At 38.8% G+C, this 18,993-nt stretch overlaps 1 protein-coding gene across 2 annotated transcripts in view; it reads right to left on the bottom strand.

The window, feature by feature from the left end:
* Positions 1–4,964: 4,964 nt before the first annotated feature.
* Positions 4,965–18,993, bottom strand: part of CTNNBL1 (catenin beta like 1) — a 204,729-nt gene continuing 190,700 nt past the window's right edge. Inside the window, exons 14-16 of one of the 2 annotated variants that reach the window (XM_031954058.1) lie at positions 18,459–18,596; positions 18,163–18,235; positions 4,965–5,187 (exon numbers count right to left, since the gene is read on the bottom strand). In XM_031954058.1, the coding sequence (XP_031809918.1) occupies positions 5,099–5,187; positions 18,163–18,235; positions 18,459–18,596 (300 nt within the window). In that variant the 3' untranslated portion in view covers positions 4,965–5,098. The remainder of the gene's footprint in view (positions 5,188–18,162; positions 18,236–18,458; positions 18,597–18,993) is intronic. The other variant, XM_031954059.1, reaches the window with a different exon arrangement.

Below are 18,993 nucleotides of genomic sequence, written 5' to 3'. Positions count from 1 at the left end.
CCATAAAAGCTGCATAATTAGCTTAATTAATAACAGAGGGCCCAGGTGGGCAGCTGGCCAGAGGGGCCTGGCAGGGGAGTCCTGGAGCCCCTTCTATTCTCAGGGCCTGGCCCCCTAGCCTGCATTCTGGCCCTTTCCCTCTCTGCAGGCCCAGGAGAGGACAGAGTCCGGGGTCCCGGGCTAAGTCCCACACAAACAGCATGATTTATAGCTATCATTCTTGTGGCCCTGCAGTGCCTTTTCTTAATGAAATTTTACTGCAGGCAGAAATGAAGGGACTTCCATGCCTATTTCTTCATTAAAGATATTTATGTACTACAGGCTTCTCAGGCCAGGCCTGTCAGTAGAGCCTGGGGAATTAACCCCAGTTATGGTAGCAGCAGGGGCAGGGGGGCGAGTCTGAACAGGGGGCATTATCCACTACTGGTGGCCTCTGCTCAGTGGCAATTTTTTTCTTCTGGCCTGACCTATTTGGGAACTCCCTGCCAGGGGCAGCCCGGAGGGGTGGTTTATTCCCTCCCACAGGGGGGCCCTCACCACAACAGGGAGCAGCCCATCTTGGGCACCCTGTTCCTTCAGATTACTTCTTTTCCCATTTCCCATCTAACTGAACCAACACCTGCCACTTACCCTCCTTTCTGTATGGACAAAGTCCATTTCTGATGGGGCTGTTGCCTGTGACTTTGGACAAGTCGTCTTCCCTGGGCCTCCATTTCTCCATTTTTAAAATGAAAGGGGAGGGCTGAAAGGTCCCTGAGATTCCGCCCCCCACCAGTTAGCCATTTTCACTTCTGTCCGTCATCCTCCCACAGAACTTAAGATATTAGACTGGACTAGCCAGGAGATCCCTCCTGGGAGGAATTTTGTCGGAAGGAAATGTTATAATATGCATGTCATCTTGGCTATCAACTTCAAAGTCCAGTCAATAAACATCTATTAAAGGCCAACTATGTGCCAAGGACCATGCTAAGCATTCAGAACAATTGTGAAAAACATGAAATATGAAAAAAATCAGTCCCCACCCTCAAGGAACTTACAATCTAACAGGAGACTACAATACCCAAAAGGAAGCTGAAAAAGCCGCATAAGGGCAGGGGAAGCTGGGGCATTGTGGAGACTGGCCTAAGGAGATGAAAAGTTGGCTTTCCTAGGAGACCTCTTTCAATGGAGGTTTGGTTGGAATTCTTTGTCCTGCTCTTCAACTCTGGTGAGCATTCTATCTGAAATTTTTTTGAAGTTGTATGCGCTTTGCCCTGAGCCTCGTCCAGGGGTAGCTTATTCCATATATTTACTTACTTTTTGTCACTTAAAGTAGGTTTAATATATATGTATTTTTTCAAAACTTTCCTTTTGAAAGGGTTCAATTTACCAAAGGGGAGAAAAGAAATTTTGACCGGCTCCATATATCATCTTTGTGACATACTGTTTGGAAAATAATGAGACAAGGCAGAAGGACTCATTGCAACTATAACTGCTCCAATTAGAAATAGAAATAATTATGATTATTATAAAAATTGTAAAGTGCTTTACATGTTAGCTGACTTTATCAGCCCTGTGAGGTAGGTGCTATTATTATCCCTATTTTTATAGATGAGGAAACTAAGGCAGGGAGAGGTTCAGTAACTTGTGCAGACCTGATTACATGCATTCCCACATTCTTGAACTGGCAATGGCCTGCCCCCAAACTCCTCCTCTTTGGGCCCTGTTTTCACAAGGTTACAGGGAGGGGTGCAGACTGACAACTGACGCCAGCCCTTCTAGCCTTTCTGTGGTTCGCACAATCAAGCTTTGTCTTCCTTAATGTATTCTTCCCCAAAGTTTGATCCTGATTAATTTTAAGAAGGAACCAAGCAAGCCTCTGGAGGCCAGATGGGTTTATGGGAGGAGACAATCAATCTGACAGCCTCAAATGTGGCTGCACAGAACATAAGTTCAACTTGCTCTAAGATGTTGCTGGTACATTGAAAATTAGAGTGATCTCTGTTATGTCCTTGTCTTAGTTAAACTTTGTATTTCCTTAAAGATCTAAGAACAGTGAGTGCTCTGCATACAATAGTGCTTAATAAATGGCTATTCTGTAATGAAGGGATTAAGGGTACAAGAAATTTATGATTGCAGAGATTATCCTTTTACTTAACTTTTTGGACAATTCTTCTCCTTTTATCCCTATCCTTCAGGGAGAAATGTTGCCCATAGGTCTAACATAAATGCATTAAGATCACTATAACATGGCTTAAGACAGACTGTAAGTTAAACAGTGTTCTATCAAATTTAAGTGCAAAAAACCCAAAACACGGTATGGCTATCAAACAAGAAGTTTCTTATACATAATAAACAATCAACAAATGTTTGGATCCTTCTAGAGACAAAAAACTCTCTATGTGAGGATTTTCCTCCCTATAGATGGGGCCTTTGGAAATTATCTTACACGCAGGGTCAACTCTGAAGCTGTTTTTCAATTGGTGTGATCCAATATGTGAAGAACTTCTAGGGTATGGCAGCAGTCATCCAACTGCTAAGCTTCTGGGTCAGTGCAGCAATGGACTACACTGTATAACAAGTGGTTCCTCCCTATGTGGCAGACTGAAAGTTGAAGGCTTTACAACAGAAATTTTTTAAAAATCCTATGCTGGTACAAAGAACTAGTTGGACTGCTGAGCTGATGGGCAGGAGAGAATAGAAATCATAATAAATAGCTACTCACATTTTCTCTCGTTGGAGAGATTTGGGAAAGTTTACATCTTAACAAATGCTTTCAGTTTCAATTAAAAAAATATTCCTTGCTTTCCTAAGCACTAAGGCCTGTGTTCAATGTTCTTCTCATAAGAATCCTATATTTGTACACAGTAGGTGGGCAAAAAATTATCACTGAATTGAGGTTACTAGTACAAGTACTGTCATCATCTCCATTTTATAGATTAAGTCAAATGATCTACCTAAAGTCACATATCTGATAATCACAGCAGTAGGGATTTGGACCCAAGGCCACTTTTTTTCTTACTATACTAAACTATGTCTTCTGTACAGGCATCTGCCACCAACTCTACTATCTGGCCCAAGGGGTAAGCAGAATGAGAAAATCATGTTAGGGATTTCTGCCTTAAAGGAAAGTTAGCAAGCTAACATGAAGTTTGTTTCCTAACAGCAAAAAATGCTACCCAGGACACTGATGCCTACTTATGTCCTGTTTGAATGAAGCCTTTAAGTTCCCCTGATGATGCATCTTTCCCAGAGATAAAAAGCACAAACCTGACCTGCATGCAAATCTCTATAAATGAAACAAGAATGATCTTGCTGTTACTGTTTTAGGTAGGGTGGGTTTACTGCCCCTGAATCCTAAGGGAAGAGCTAGAAATAATCATCCTTCACTATCACTACAAAGTCAGTGCACAACACTGTTTGAAAGCCATGTATGTTCTGGGGTCTTAAAGGTCTCTGAACAACAATAACAACAACAAAAAGAATTGGCCCCTTTGAGAAGCTAGGCTGCAAAATGAAGGTATCATTCACTATGAAAAAGAGGTACTGGGTGAGTAAGTTTATGGAAGGCCATAGACACTAAGACATTAACTCAATTCAACAAATGTTTATCAAGGGTTTACTATGTGCAAGGCATTAAGTGTTTCCATTTTGAGACTAGTGATCTAATGGACAACTCAGAAAATAATGCACAGATGACCTTTGTTGGAAAAAAATCAATAAGCACTCTTTCCCTGACAAAAGAGGTAATTATAAAAGGAAATGCTCACAGGGTTGAAGGGAGGAGGGTTCGAAAGAAGTGTTAATGAGATAATTAACATTTCTCCAACTATGAGCACCTATGAACACAATCAGTAGTTTTGAACAAATTTTAAGAAAGATCACCAAGTGGTAGAATCATGCTGATTAAAATTTAGTGATAACAGTATCACTAAATTTTAGTGATAACAGTACTCAATTTATACTTAGGAGTTTGTACTTCTGTTTCTAATTTGTTTTTCCTATTGTTCATCAGTAAGAGTCTGAACAATATGTACTTTCTTTATTTAAGGGGGAAAAAAACCACAACTTAAAAAAAATATATATATAAAAAAGGCAAAGACAAATGGCCCAAGATAAATTGAAACCAGAATGACATTCACCTACAAAAACTCTTCCATGGTTCAGGCAAAGATCCACATTAAGCTATTATACACTAATGATAAGACTTTCTAGAAGAGCACTGTATTTAAGAAATGCCTCTAGTTCTTCACATTCCCTAATCCTTAAATACTCTCTCTTCAGCCTCCCCAAAATATAATGTATATTTGATCATTTCTGGATCTGAAGTAATCTATAACCCCAGAATAGATACTCAACCCCTTTCTTACCTTCTAATTATTCATTTATCCTTAGGATGGTACTCTTACTCAAAATACTTTTGCATTTTTATCTTGGCATTGCCTTAAAAGTCTATAGTACATTATTTTAAAACTCAACAGTGAGGTTTTTTGTTTTTAATCTTTTAAAGGTGAAAGATTTAATTTTCAGGAATATAAGATATTTAGTTATAGCTAGTGAATGAGGAAAGTAGTCAAATTGGGGCTTACTTTTGATAAAGAATGAAGTTATGAGTATAAATCTTGGAGGTTAATTTTCTCACATGGGTCATAAATGGGCTCTGAAGCTAATTTTCAAAATGTTTCTGAACAATGTTAACCTTGCTGGAATAGGCATGAAGTCATTCAGGGTGATTATTTTAATTGACCACACTTACTTGAATGCCTTATTTCTTACTTGCTCACTAAATTAGTCTCACTACTTCAGTCACATTCTGTGTACTGAATGTTACAAGAATCAGATGGTTAGAGCTGAAAGGGACATTAGAGATCTAGTACAATTTTCTGACTTTACAAATGAAAAAACTGATGGTACTGTAAGGCACTATAAACTCACCATGTTTTTTATGAGGGTTATTCATGCACATATACAAAAAAACACAAGGCCAGGAATACCAAAACTAACTTTAATGTGTCCAAAAGTCAAATGAAAATTTGTGTCCTAGAAAAGGCATTTCAGGTTAACCAGAAGCAGACATACAGCTCCCAATTTGAGGGGTGAAAGGAAAGGCAGAGTGAGACTAAAAGTTTTCCAACAGTTCCAGAATACGCTTCTGCTCATTCTCCTGGAATTCCTGGGTCTTCCCATCACCGATGTTTTCTGCGTATTCTGAGGAAACAAAGGTAGAAGAATAGTGATCAATATACAATGGCCTGGGAAGGCTGAATCTGGATGTCTGTGTCGGAACTCGTCATGGGCACTATGCTAGTTGTGTTTCATTTCACCCCTGCCTGGAATGTGTCTAAGAAGTGAGCAATGGATTTTTCTCTCTCATTTTTCTCAAGTGTTCTCTCAGGTGTGTGAAAAGCTTCCTCACCATGAAAGCATCTACTGATCCTCAGTGGAAAAGCACTTGGGAAGGAGAAAAGAGAAATAATAACCTTAGTACAATTTGGAAACAATTTTGCTGCTGCCACTTTCTGTAATTCCTCCTCTTACTCTTTATTACTACAGACATCTGCAGGAAAACATGATCTGGGCTGCAGCCATGGTCCAGCTGTGCATTTTCCACCTGAAACCATCATCCCTTATTATAGTCTTCTACCACCCCAATAGCAAACAATGTGATGTTTGATATTAAAGAACCTTCAGGAACTAGAGAGGCAACAGGAAGCAAGGAATAAAATGGCTAAAAAAGACGATCAGTGAGTGATCTATCATCTACATCTGCAAGGAATGATATATCCCCAGGAGAGACAGAGAAAGAACTGTTATGAAAGGGTGTGGTATTTAATTCCCTTGGGATACCTTTTTATGACAAGAGTGTTAATAAAATGAACTAGCACTTTGTTCCTCTAATGCTTTATGAACTATGGAGGGAAGGGAGTGAGAAGAGGCTGCTCCTCTGGGTAAGCCTCCCTGGAGGATCCTAATCACTTCCAGGGTAAGTGCAAAATAGAAGGAAAACCAAAGTCTGAGGCAATCTACTTGCTGAATTATCTCCAGTAAGATCTTTAGACAAACACTGAGCACCCTAGAAGAGAAGAAACAGACAGACCCAGATTTGCTCAAAATTGAAGGTGCCACCTATAAAAGCAATGAATATTTTTACAAAAAATACAGAGGTCCAGGATAAATCATCTTTCTTCTGAGGAGACCCCCAAAGCTAGAAGATTCTAGTTTGTCTAAGAACACTACTGTAAAATATTCCTGAAAAGACAAATCACTTTTAATAGATTTTTTTTTTTTTTTTTTTTTTTTTAAGGTAAGGAGAAAACTGCCCTTCCCTTGATGGTTACGTATGGCTCTTCTGGTGAGTCCTGTAAAGCACTCCCTTTCACCAATAAAAGCCTTACAATATGACAGTGATCTTTCAAGAGGGGCCTCTTAGCTAAGTCTGTTATTCATAAAGTGCACTGAGAGTTTAAAAGAAGCAAAACTCTTTCAGGACACCTGGATGCAATGACCTTCTGAAGATGCAAGCATGTAACAAGAATACCTTTGAGCAAAGTTACTTCAAGTACCAAGGGAATTTTGAGTTGCTATCATGCATGGCAACCATCCTCCAACAAGTCCTATTCTGTTCACTCCTAAATCACTACTCTGATTCAAAGGCTTATTACTTATTACTTCTACTGGTATTAGTATACTAGAATAACCTCCCACCATTATCTTGTCTCCAGTATTTCCCCTCCAATCCTTTCTGAACAGTTTACTAGAATAAGCTTCCCTAAGCACTTATACTATGTGAAAAGAAAGGCAAAAGGCAGCCTTTGCTCTCAAGGAGCACACATTCTAATGGGGAAAGCAAACTGCAAAGAACGATGTATAAGGAAGTTATATACAAGAGAAGGAGGAAATAAATCAATAAAGGGGAATTAGGAAGGGCTTCCTAAAAAAGATGGTATGTTAGAAGTCACGGGATGCAGGACAGCATTTTAAGCAGGGGGCATAATTAGTAAAAATCCTTAAGCATTGGGAGAGTGTCTTGTTCAAGGAATAGCAGAGAAATCAGTATAGACAGAATGAAGGGTGTGTGGTGACAGTGGTGATTATGGGTGTGGCCTACCCTGTAAAAAGACTGGAAAGGTTTTAGGTTGGGAGAGCAGGTTATGAAAGGCTTTGAAGGCTGAGCAAAAAGATTTTCTTATTTGACCCTAGAGGCAACGGGGAGCCCTTGGTGTTAAGTGACTAGGAGATAACATGGTCAGTTTTAAGAAAAGCGCTCTGGCAGCTGAGTGGAGGATAGACTGGAGTGAGAAGAGACTTGTGACAGGGAGACCACTCAGATATGAAGTAAAAAGGCCCTGCACCAGCCTAGAGGCAGTGTCAGAGGAAAGAAGGGAGTGCATGTGACAGATGTGATGATATTAAAACCAACAGTCCTTAACAAGACATCAGATATGGGGAATGACAGAAAGCAAAAACATCAAGGATGACATCCAGTTTATGAACGTGCGTGAATATATAGGAGGATGATAGAAGCTTCCATAGTAAAGGCCTCAATAGTAACAGAAAAATTAAGAAGTGGGAGTATGTTGGGAAAATGATAAGTCAGTTCAGTTTTGGACGTGTTGAGTTTAAGATGTCTTTGGGACATCCAGTTCAAGATGTCCAACAGGTAGTCAAAGAGAAGATTGGATATATAGATTTGAAAATCATCATCAGAAGAGATGATGATTCAATCTATGAAAGCTGATGAAATCATCAGATCCTAAAGGAAGAAGATAAGAGAGTCCAGGACAGAACTCTTGGAACATCCATCTTTAGTGAATGGGATCTGGATATGAGTGGTGAGTAGGGAAAGGAAGAGTCAAAAATTAAGGTTCTGTGACAGGAGATTGGTGGTGCCAATAAAAGAAACATCACGTCAGAATGAGGGGCAAGTTTAAAGAAGTAACAGATATACTGAATTTAAGATGCTGGCAAGATACCTAGGACTATTAAGCAGCTGAAAATACAAGTCTAAAGTTTAGGAAAGGTCAAGGTTGGAGACTTGGGCATCATCCTCATAAAAGTACTGTTTCTTAAATGTCATCCTTTATAGCTAGAAGTGACCTCTCTCACCTCTGAACTCCCAGATCATTATCTGTACCACTTAGACAATGAACACATGCTCCCAGATGTAGTTATCTGAATACACATTATTTCCTCTATCAGGTTCTAAGTCATTGCCAGAACTTAGATGGAGCTTATTCATCTTTACACAAATATACATTAAACACAGAGTATTGCACATAATAATTTCAGCTAATATTTAAATAAGCTTAAAATGCTTTACAATTATTATTTCATTTGAATCTACATGGGAGGCAGGTACTAGAATCTCCATTTCATTTGATGAGGAAACAAACAGGTTAAAAAGGGACTTGTCCAGGATCACACAGCTAGTAAATGTTTGAATCCACATTTGAATTCAGGTCTTTCTGACTCTAGTCACAGCATTCTATCCACTGAACCACTTAGATACAGTAAATGCCTGTTGAATGAAAGTTTCTCCATCCTTTGGTCACTGAACAGATGGCTGTTGATTTTCCAGGCCTACACATACCAGACTTAGTCCCTCTGTGAACAGTCTTTACCAAACCCATTTCCTTCTCCATGAAAACAGGAGAATGGTTCCACTTTTTCATTTTTTCCATCGTCAGCCTTTGTTTCCATAGTACAGTCTTATTTGCAGCAAATCTTGGTGGTGCCAGCTACCTCTAGTTATTATAGCTACAGTAGCAGTTTATAAATATTAAACAGATTTCTCCCAGAGGTCTTGGAGAAAGAGTTCTCTTTGCTTTCTGTGTATGCTGGGAGGGGAGGGGGAGAGGAGAGATGTACTTGGGGAGAGGGGGAAGAGAGAGAGAGGGAGGTGGTGAGGGAGGATGAGCCAGGTGGAGAGAGAGTGTAAGAGATGGCATACACGTCAGCAGCTTCTCTACTTCCCCAGCCTTTTCAAATGCTCTTATAATAAAAGCTTTGATGGAGCTCAAAACATGTAGCGGTGCTGAACACATAAATATTAAAGCAAACTTTCGACAGCAGGTTTACTATTCAGACACTGAATACAAGCTGTTCTGTTTATGTTAAGAAAGAGGGAGGAGGGAGAGATGAAGATGGTGGATGAGAAAGTGCTCTCTTCCCAGGCAGGCATTTACCAGAAGATCTCACAAATCTTTAGATCCTTGGGATTTCTAGATCCAAATTCCTACTCTCTAAAGGGGCATAGTGGGATAGGAAAGCAATAATATTTTTGCCTACAAACTGCTAATGATTATGGAGGAATCCTGAAGGAGTCCAAATTATCTTTCTCCCAAGGCTAGGAAGAAGACACTAACCTTAAGGAAAGTTAGAAAATTTCTATTGAACAAAAACAAAGTCTTAAGGGTTTGCAAAGTAAAAATTACCTTTAAAAAAGTAGAAATTCTAAAAATTGCATTTCTTGAGGAAGAGGAAGATACTTTAGCTAGGGTGAAAACAAATGAAATAGCAAGGAACACAATGAAGATTCATTGGAGATTTCATGAAAACCCAACCAAGCAAACACTATTTCAGGAGTTATGGTCACTCACATACTGATGCTTGTGACATCTTGCCATGGTAGTAGAGCAACAAGCCCAAAGATCTGTTGGGAAGCAGTTTTAGATAGAGGGAAGGAATTTATCCTGTGGCAAAGCATTTCACAACCAAAGCCAGAAGATTTTTCTGTTACTCGTTTAGTTATCGAGACAACGCAAGGAAACACAAACCCTCATCTGTGTCCTAAAAGCTGGATTCAGATCTAGGGCAGGAGTTGACAAAACCCCTGACCTGCTTGAAGTCTTGGCTACCTCCAAATGCAGCTGCAAGCATTTCCTTCTCTCAAGATTAAAGTAGAGTCAGTGTTACAGTGGTTTCATCTTTAGGAGGATAAGTTGGGATTCTAACTGGCTGCCTTTTCTCTTTTCTGGTTTCTTTTCAGTGGCCAAATATTCAAGTGGGAGTTTGCCCAAAGCAGCTGTTCCTTGCAACTCCCAAAGCTGTGTATGTTGCGTACACAACAAAGGATAAACCTATTGGCTTCTGTGGCATAAAAAACCCAGAGGAAATGCACTGGTTACCAAGTGGACAAAAATCAATATGAAAATGCTTGTTTACAGGGATCTAGGAGGATATTTCAAACCACAAAGAGCATAAGCAAATTAAAGGGCCAAGGGCCAATTTCTAAAATAATTTTACAGTCCTTATGTTTTTCTGGCTCACTACTGATTATATTTGCTGCAAAAATCTTCAGTGCTCTTCTCTGTAAAAATCATTCTTGTACTTTATGCAGTAGTTATCTCTCCTAATACCTGAGGTGATCCTGTTACCAATTTCCACCTGAGACTTAAAAGTCTTTAAGGAACTCTTTCACATCAGAGCAGGAGAGAGCTTTAGAAGTCAGAAAATCTGAGTTCTGGTACACATAACTTGTGTAGCTATGGCCAATTCATCTAACCTGCCAAGGCTGATCTTCCTCATCTGTAAAGTACATTTGCTTTGAGCTTTACATAGGCAAACATCTCTTGGTTATATTCAACAAATACTTACTAAGTTTCGTTTTAGCATTGTAGAGATATAATGAGGTGACCCTACGCTTAAGGAGTTTCAAACTGCCAGGTACAATGAAACATATGCTCAAAAAACTATTAACGGAATGAGGGGTGCAAATAAAGAATCAGGAAAGTCCTGGGGAAGGAAGTGTTGTAATCAGCTAAGGGAAGGGGAAGGACAAAGCACAGAGAGTTCTGGGAAATCAAGAAAGGCTTTATAAATTAGAAAGTGATATATAAACCCGAGAGATTACTATTAACTTTTGCTAGAAATATTTTAAACCTTAAAAGATTTGAAGGTTGTAATCCATAGAATCCCAGAATGTCAAAGTATATGAAACCTTATAGTTTATCACATAATTGAACAAGGCTACTTTCTACAAACAGATAACCAGTTAACAGAAGCAACTATCTCTTCCCCAGTAATGAGGAATGCAAAGACAAGGAACCTACTTTTAAGATAGCCTATTCTCCTTAACAGCTTTAATTGCTGAAAGTTTCTTTTATAATCTGCCCTTCTGTAGCTTCCAATCATTTCTCCAAGTTTTACGATATGGTCCCAAATAAAACAAGCTTAGACCTTTCTTTGCTATGATGGTCCTTCACAATGTGAAAATGCTTCCTTGAATTTTCATTTTTCTATAAATTTGCTTCCCTCTTTTCCCCTCATGGCTTGGAATGGTGAAATAACCAATCAAGATGACTTTCCTAACTGTAAGATGCCAATTAAACATAATAACATCCAAGGCTATCTCTATCCACAATTATATAAACTTTGTGAATGTGTTCAAAGATGCCACCATGTCAGCACCTGGTCATTGATTAAGATGGGCAAGTAAACTAATGCTAATTCTTTAGTCTATGTAAGTACCACTCTTCCCTCAGAATCTACCAGGCAGTCAGCAACAAGGGAAACTATACTTTGAGAACACTAAGAAGCTGTCTGCAAAAAAGGGCTTTAATGAGCCATCAATTATTCCCAGTTTGCTTGGCAACCCCAACGTAGGGAGGGAGGAAACCAAAAAATAAAGGAAAAAAAGGACCCTGCTGTGCTTGCATCATCAGCGCTTTTCTGAGATCTCAAGGGATACATCAGCTGTCATGCTGCCAGCAAACCTTAGAAAATATGTAGGCCATAAAATCAAAGTCAAAAGCTCACATCTAATTAGTATGCAAACAAAATGAAATAAGAAAGCAACCAGAACTGAAAAACAAAATTAAATTTGAAGGACAGACTGATGAGCTGGTTTTCTTTATGAGCTTTTGTTTTCAGTTGGATTTTTGGGGGAGGGAAGGAACAACAGATGGGTGCTATATTAAAAAAGCAGAGCATGCTACTAAGGCCCCACACTCCCCCACTATGTCACAACCACATTTTATCTATTACTTCAATACATACACCCACTGAATCCTATCACATTTACATTTGTCTCCTGGCAGCATCTATACAAATAAACCAAGCTGTCCAGATATGTCTTGCTTAGGACTGAATGGCAGTTGCCTTTAAAGATTAAAGGCAACTGGCTTCACCCATGAAGGTGGACAAGATGAGCTTCCACTGTGCTCAGTGCTTCACCTGAATTTTCATTTGCAGCTTACTGGTTTATAGGAAAATGAAAAATTCTAAGATGTCATCTTGAGCATGACTGAGACTTGGGACACCAGAAATATGGTTTTCTAGCACTCAGCTTAAACATTTATGCATCAATAAATATTTAGTAAAACATTCTCTAATGTATACAGCATCTAAAAGGAAGAAAACAAGAAATGGACAAGATAACTATAACAAACTAGAATATTAAATATGTAAAATAAGTATAAGACTAATGAGATGACAGGTATCACTTCTAGCTGGGAAGAATGAGGAAGTCTTCTAGAAGATGTTCATCTCAGGAAGTGGAGGTAAAGCAAGGTCTGCTTGGTAGAAATAATGATATGAGCAAAAGCAGAAAGGCAGAAAAGTACAAGGAACATTTGGTGAATAATCTAGTTTAGCTGGTCTAGAATATCACATGGATGTAGTATTAGATAAGTTTAAGGTGGAAAAAAGATGGGATAGCCTTATTAGCATTTTGTACCTTAAGAATTTATCACAAAGAATCCCTGTAGACCTTTAAAAAGTCTTTGTTGAACTGAAAAGAAAGACAAGTTGGAGTAAAATTGTGGAGGGCTTTGAATGTTAAGCCAATGAGTGTGGGCTTTATCAGGCAAGCAATGAAAAGCCAGTGAAGGATTTTGAGCAGAATGGTGTGATCAGTTATGCATTAGGAGGGACCTCTGTGCAAAATGGACTAAAGGGGTAAGACACTAGGCAGAACAGTTAAGGCTATTACAGCAGACCAAGTGAGAGCTCCTCCTTAACTCTGGCCTCTGAGTGAGAGAAACTTCTTCCATTTGCCCAGGCCAATGTCTTTTACTTGTATCTTCAACTCCATCTCCATCTCCATCATGTCTCTTCTAGTAGCTGATGCTATTGAGTCTTTCTTTTTTCTCATCTTCAGCTTTTCCCTACAAGCATATTCAAATCTACCTCATCACATCTGTCTGCCTACCTGCCTATTTGTCCATCTCCCCTCTGTTTCACTGCCAAGTTTCTAGAAAGAACAGTGTCATACTCATTGCTTCTCCTTCCTCATCACCTACTCACTTCTCAATATTAATAGCACTTTGGCTTCTAACCCTCACCACTCTATTGAAATGACTTCTATGAGATTATCAATGATTTAATTGCTAAATTCAGTGGTTTTCTTCAGTTCTTATCTTGCTTTACCTCTTGGCAGCTTCTGATGCTGCTGACTACAATCTTCTTCTGGATAGTTTCTTCTTCCTTAGCTCTCATAACAGTTCTCTCTCTCTCGTTTTCCCCTTATCATCTGTTTCTTCTCAGTCTCCTTTCTAGGATCATCCTCTATCTCTTGCTCTCTTACCATAAATGTTCCTCCATGCTATGTTTGGGGCCCTTTTCTATCTATATATTTCTACCCTTGGCTCTCTTCTTCTGCTTCCATGGGTTCAACTATCAATTCTACATAGATGACCCCCAAATCTATGAACAAAATTCTAATCTTTCTCCTAAACTCCAGCCCTAAATCAACAAACAAAAGCTAGATATCTCCTCCAAGATGGCCTATAGTCATTTCAAGCCCAAGATGTTTAACCTGGTTCCTAAAATCTGGCCCTTCCAAATTATCCCATTTTTGTTGAAGGCACCACCTCCTTCTCAGGCATCCAGATTTGTAACTTACCACAACCCCTTATAGCCCAAGGATTGTCTTAGCAATTCTACATCTATATCATCTTTCATATGCAACCCCCTTCTACTCACGTAGAGCAAATAGGCTGGTTCAGATCTCATCATCTGGACTACAGCCTTATTAGTCAGCTTCTACTCTTTCCCCTCCCACAGAGCTGTTAAAATCATATTCCCAAGGCATACTTCTAACTGTTACCTTCCCTGCTCAAGGACCTTCAGGGTTTTTTCCTTCTACTCCTCAATCTGACAGTTTAGGCTCTATATAATCTAGCTCATGGCTATGACTCCCATGTATGAAGTCTATACTGGACTATTAGCTTTTCTCTGACACCATCTCCCACACCTACATATTTATACAAACTACTTTCCACATCTGTCAACAGTCAATCAATAAGTATTTTTTAAGCACTAACAGTGTGCCAGGCTTTATACTTATTTCCAAGAAAACAAAGAAAGATTTTCAGGAAACTTACATTCCAATGGGGGAGATAACATGTAAAAAACTATTTATACACAGGATATATAAATGAGATAGAATCTTAGAAGGAAGGAAGGCACTAGCAGTGAGTGGGAGGGAATGAGATCCTGGAAAGGCCTCTTGAAGGAAGTGGGATTTGAGTTTTAAAGAAAGCCAGGGAAGCCAAGAAGCAGAGGTAATGAGGCATTGGAAGCAAAAGCATGGAGTCAGTGGATGGAAAGTCAAGTGCAGAAAAGGGGACATATAAGAAACGCTGTAAAGGGAGAAATAAAATGTGGCAATAAATTGGAGGGTTGAAGGAGGCGAGTTCAAGTGAGGATCTGAGGATGGTACTAAGGTGGCAAACCTGAGCCACAGGAATATAGGGATTCTGTTCACATTACAGGAAACTAAGAAGAGGAGAGGGCTTGGCAGGAAAGATAGCGAATTCTCCTGTGAACATGCTTAGTTTGATGTTTTCAGAATTTCTCAGAGCAAAATGGCCAGTTTTCTGGCCACCACATTTGGTGATATGAGACTGGAGATTGGGAGAGATGTCAAAACTGATAAATATATCTGAGAATAATTTCCACATATGATAACTGAACCTACTGGAGCTAGTAAGATCATGAAATCAAGAATACCTACAGTGAGTATGATCGAGATGAAAGTTCAGCAAAGGAGACCAAGAAGGAACAGTCAATAGAAGGAAAACTAGGAGAGAAGTGTTGTGAAAACCTAGAAAAGAGCAGTCAGGCAAAAAAGGTGCCTGAGAAATGTCAAAAACTGCTGGGAGGTTAAGAAGTCAATATGAGAACTGAGAACATGCCATTAGATCTGACAGTTTAGAGATTATTCATAATTTTGAATAGAGCAGCTTCAATTGAATGATGAGGATAGAAGCCAAACTGTAGAGGATTTAGAAGACATGAGAGGGGAAGAAATGGAGGCTCCAATGTAGATGGCTTTCTAGAGAAGGTTAGCCATAGAAAAGAGAATGACACCTTGCAGTAACTGTCAAATCAAATGAGGGTTTTTTTTAAGGATGAGGAAAAACATGGATGTTTTAGTAGAAAGCAGGAAAACAGCTTGTAGATAGGGAGAGATTGAAAATTCATAAGAAAGCCATTCTCCAATTGATAAAAGGTCAAAGGATATGAACAGACAATTCTCAGATGAAGAAATTGAAACTTTCTAGCCATATAAAAAGATGCTCCAAGTCATTATTAATCAGAGAAATGCAAATTAAGAGAATTCTGAGATACCACCACACACCTGTCAGACTGGCTAGAATGACAGGGAAAGATAAGGCGGAATGTTGGAGGGGATGCGGGAAAACTGGGACATTGATGCATTGTTGGTGGAGTTGTGAACGAATCCAACCATTCTGGAGAGCAGTTTGGAACTATGCCCCAAAAGTTATCAAACTGTGCATACCCTTTGATCCAGCAGTGTTACTACTGGGTTTATATCCCAAAAAGATCATAAAGAAGGGAAAGGGACCTGTATGTGATGAATGTTTGTGGCAGCCCTTTTGTAGTGGCCAAAAACTGAAAATTGAATAGATGCCCATCAGTTGGAGAATGGCTGAATAAATTGTGGTATATGAATATTATGGAATATTATTGTTCTGTAAGAAATGACCAACAGGATGATTTCAGAAAGGCCTGGAGAGACTTACATGAACTGATGCTGAGTGAAACGAGCAGGGCTAGGAGATCATTAGACACTTCAACAACAATACTATATGATGACCAATTCTGATGGACCTGGCCATCATCAGCAATGAGATGAACCAAATCAATTCCAATGGAGCAGTAATGAACTGAACCAGCTACGCCCAGTGAAAGAACTCTGGGAGATGACTAAGAACCATTATATTGAATTCCCAATCCCTATATTTTTGCCCACCTGCATTTTTGATTTCCTTCACAGGCTAATTGTACATATTTCAGAGTCTGATTCTTTTTGTACAGTGAAAAAACAGTTTGGTCATGTATACTTATTGTGTATCTAATTTATATTTTAATATATTTAACATCTACTGGTCATCCTGCCATTTGGGGGAAGGGGTGGGGAGAAGGAGAGGAAAAATTAGAACAAGAAGTTTGGCAATTGTCAATGCTGTAAAGTTACCCATACATATAATCTGTAAATAAAAGGCTATTAAAATTAAAAAAAAAAAAGTCCAATTTAAATGCCCCCCCCCCAAAAAAAAAAGAAAAAAAAAAAGAAAATTCATGAGAGCATGGGGATGATTAGGGAAGGGAAGTGATAGAGTGGAGTAATTCACTGGAAAGTACAAGAGAGGATGGAAAGCTGATTTGGATTCCAAAGATAATTTTACTTATTGGTATCTAAAGGATACTAATAGAAAAGAAGATGGGTGGGATAGGATCGCCTGAGTATACAGAGGGGTTTGTTTTGCAAGAAGAAGGGATGAAATAGGAAGGTAGAAGAGAGGGAGGAGGAGACATCTGAGTGATGTAACATGAAGTAGATGGGAGAAGATGGAGCTCTTGGCAAATGACTTTAATTTTTTTGGGTGAAACATGAGGCCAAGTCCTTAACAGAGAAAGCAGAGTCGCTGTGTGATCGGAAGAGGGGGACGAAGGAAAGAGAAAAGTAAATGATGACTATGGTTAGGGGTATGAATAAGTAGGCTTCTCTACTCACTCTTCTCAATGAGAAGAAACATTTTTTCCCTACTGTACATCCATCTGAAGTAAAAAGGGCTTTGATCTCAGATACATTCTCCTTTTGTTACCAAAATGCACCATCATGCAGATGGCATTTAATCATTTGGCTTTCTATCCTAGAAGACCCAGCATATCAAAAAAAAAAAATTGGCCCAAATGAGGAACTGAGGACTCAAATATCTACCATGTGTTCAGAATCTTTATTAGAAGTTATAAGATACAGAGGTATAAAATAATTATTACCTTATAAACTTACAATCTAGTTGGGGAAAGTCACTCACATTAATCCAAGAATATTACAGAACAATACAGAAAAGCCAAGTATATGGTACAGTTTAGTCTTCAAGGAGTTCAGAAAAGACAGAAATCAGGGAAGGCTGCATGGAAGAGGTAAAACTTTAGCTGGGCCTGAAGACTGAATGGTAACATTTAGATAGCAAGTCTTGGGCAATAACCTCAGTATGTTTATGAGGCAGGGGAGGCCCAAGATGATGCTAGAGAAGAGAGAGGGTCTTATATATTAGTTTAAAACTGAGTAATCTAAAATGCATTGTCAATCAGTTGAGGTTACCCATTCAATGAAGGAGAGGAGGAATTCAGAAAGGGAAAAACATCCTGTCTACTCTGTGATAACTTCTCATAAACATACTCATTTCTTTCTCTGCAGGTCACCAAATCTATTCTCATTATTTAGACTACAGAGGTAGAGGTGCAGGGAAAAAAGGGCTGCAATGATGAGAGAGCTGAGAATAATAAAAATTCTAATTGAACATGTGGACATTAAAGGTAGATGCCATTTAAAAGATAAAACTGTAAATCGCAATAGCTAAATTTTCAAATTGAAGAGTAGTATTTTAAAGTAGTAATCCACATTAATCTGATATAAGAGAAGGATGAATAGTGAACATCAATGTGCTACAGATGGTCTTGAGCCAGGTTATAATGCTGAAGAACCATGTGGGTTTAAAACACACCACATTTCTTCCCCAAATCTGGTTTTTTGAATTCATGACCAGAAACAGAGATTTAGAAGAGAGGCAGATCTAAAACAAACAAGGTAATCTAGATCTATAGTAAAATGGATAATAAATCTAAGAAGAAAAAAAGTTCCAGGGTCAAGGACTCAAAGAAAGTAAGTATATCCCTGTTCTTCACAGCTTACTGTAAAAAGCTCACCTTTGATGATGTGTCGGACAATCTTGATGGAGCTTCCACGCATGTTCAGGATCTGATGTACTCTTTGGCGAATCTGAGAGAGAAGGAAAGGAAAAAAAAAAAAGAAAGAGAGATTATTTTTTCTTGTTAGACTATCTTAGCAAAGTTCTTTCTCCTCCAGTTAATGTGCTAAGGATGGTGCCTGTGGCAAAGTAAGAGCATACAAGGATGAAGAAAGAATGGGATAAGTTTCGATATTATTTTTTTTCACATGGTCTACACATGTCAAAAAGAAAGAAGCACAGAAGGTTCTTTACCTGGGGAACACTGGCGTTACAGATCTCAGCCATGATATAACAGATGTGCTGCAGGACAAAGAGCCCAGCATCTAAGCGACGGAGATAGAATTCATCTTCTATGTCATCATCAATGATCTCTCCTCGCCGTACCATGTCCTAGAAACAAAGAAAAAGCATAAGGATGGAGGATGGACATTCTCTTACTTATGTAATACATTCATTCCATTCTTCTCAGAATCATACTAGCTGGTCCTTTGGTCATTTCAGATGCTTCTTGACTATTTTTAACTGTGTGCATAAACTTTATGTACCCCTTAAAACTCTTAAATAGTTATTGAGAAAAAGAATCCCCACCCTCACTCCAGATTTGTTATATCATTTGATATAGGCCATATTAAGAAGTAAAACATCTTAGTATAATTATAAATATAGATTTTATTTCAGGGATCCCTAGACCACAATTTGAGAATTGCTGGTGTATATTATGTTATTTTATATAACAAACTGAAATGAAGTTATTCGTTACTATGATCACTGGATCAACCACAAGACA

Source organism: Sarcophilus harrisii, chromosome 2 (assembly GCF_902635505.1).
Source record: "Sarcophilus harrisii chromosome 2, mSarHar1.11, whole genome shotgun sequence".
Taxonomy (NCBI): Eukaryota; Metazoa; Chordata; class Mammalia; order Dasyuromorphia; family Dasyuridae; genus Sarcophilus; species Sarcophilus harrisii.
Note: the sequence above shows the minus strand (reverse complement) of the source record. Positions and strands in the feature narration are given on the sequence as shown.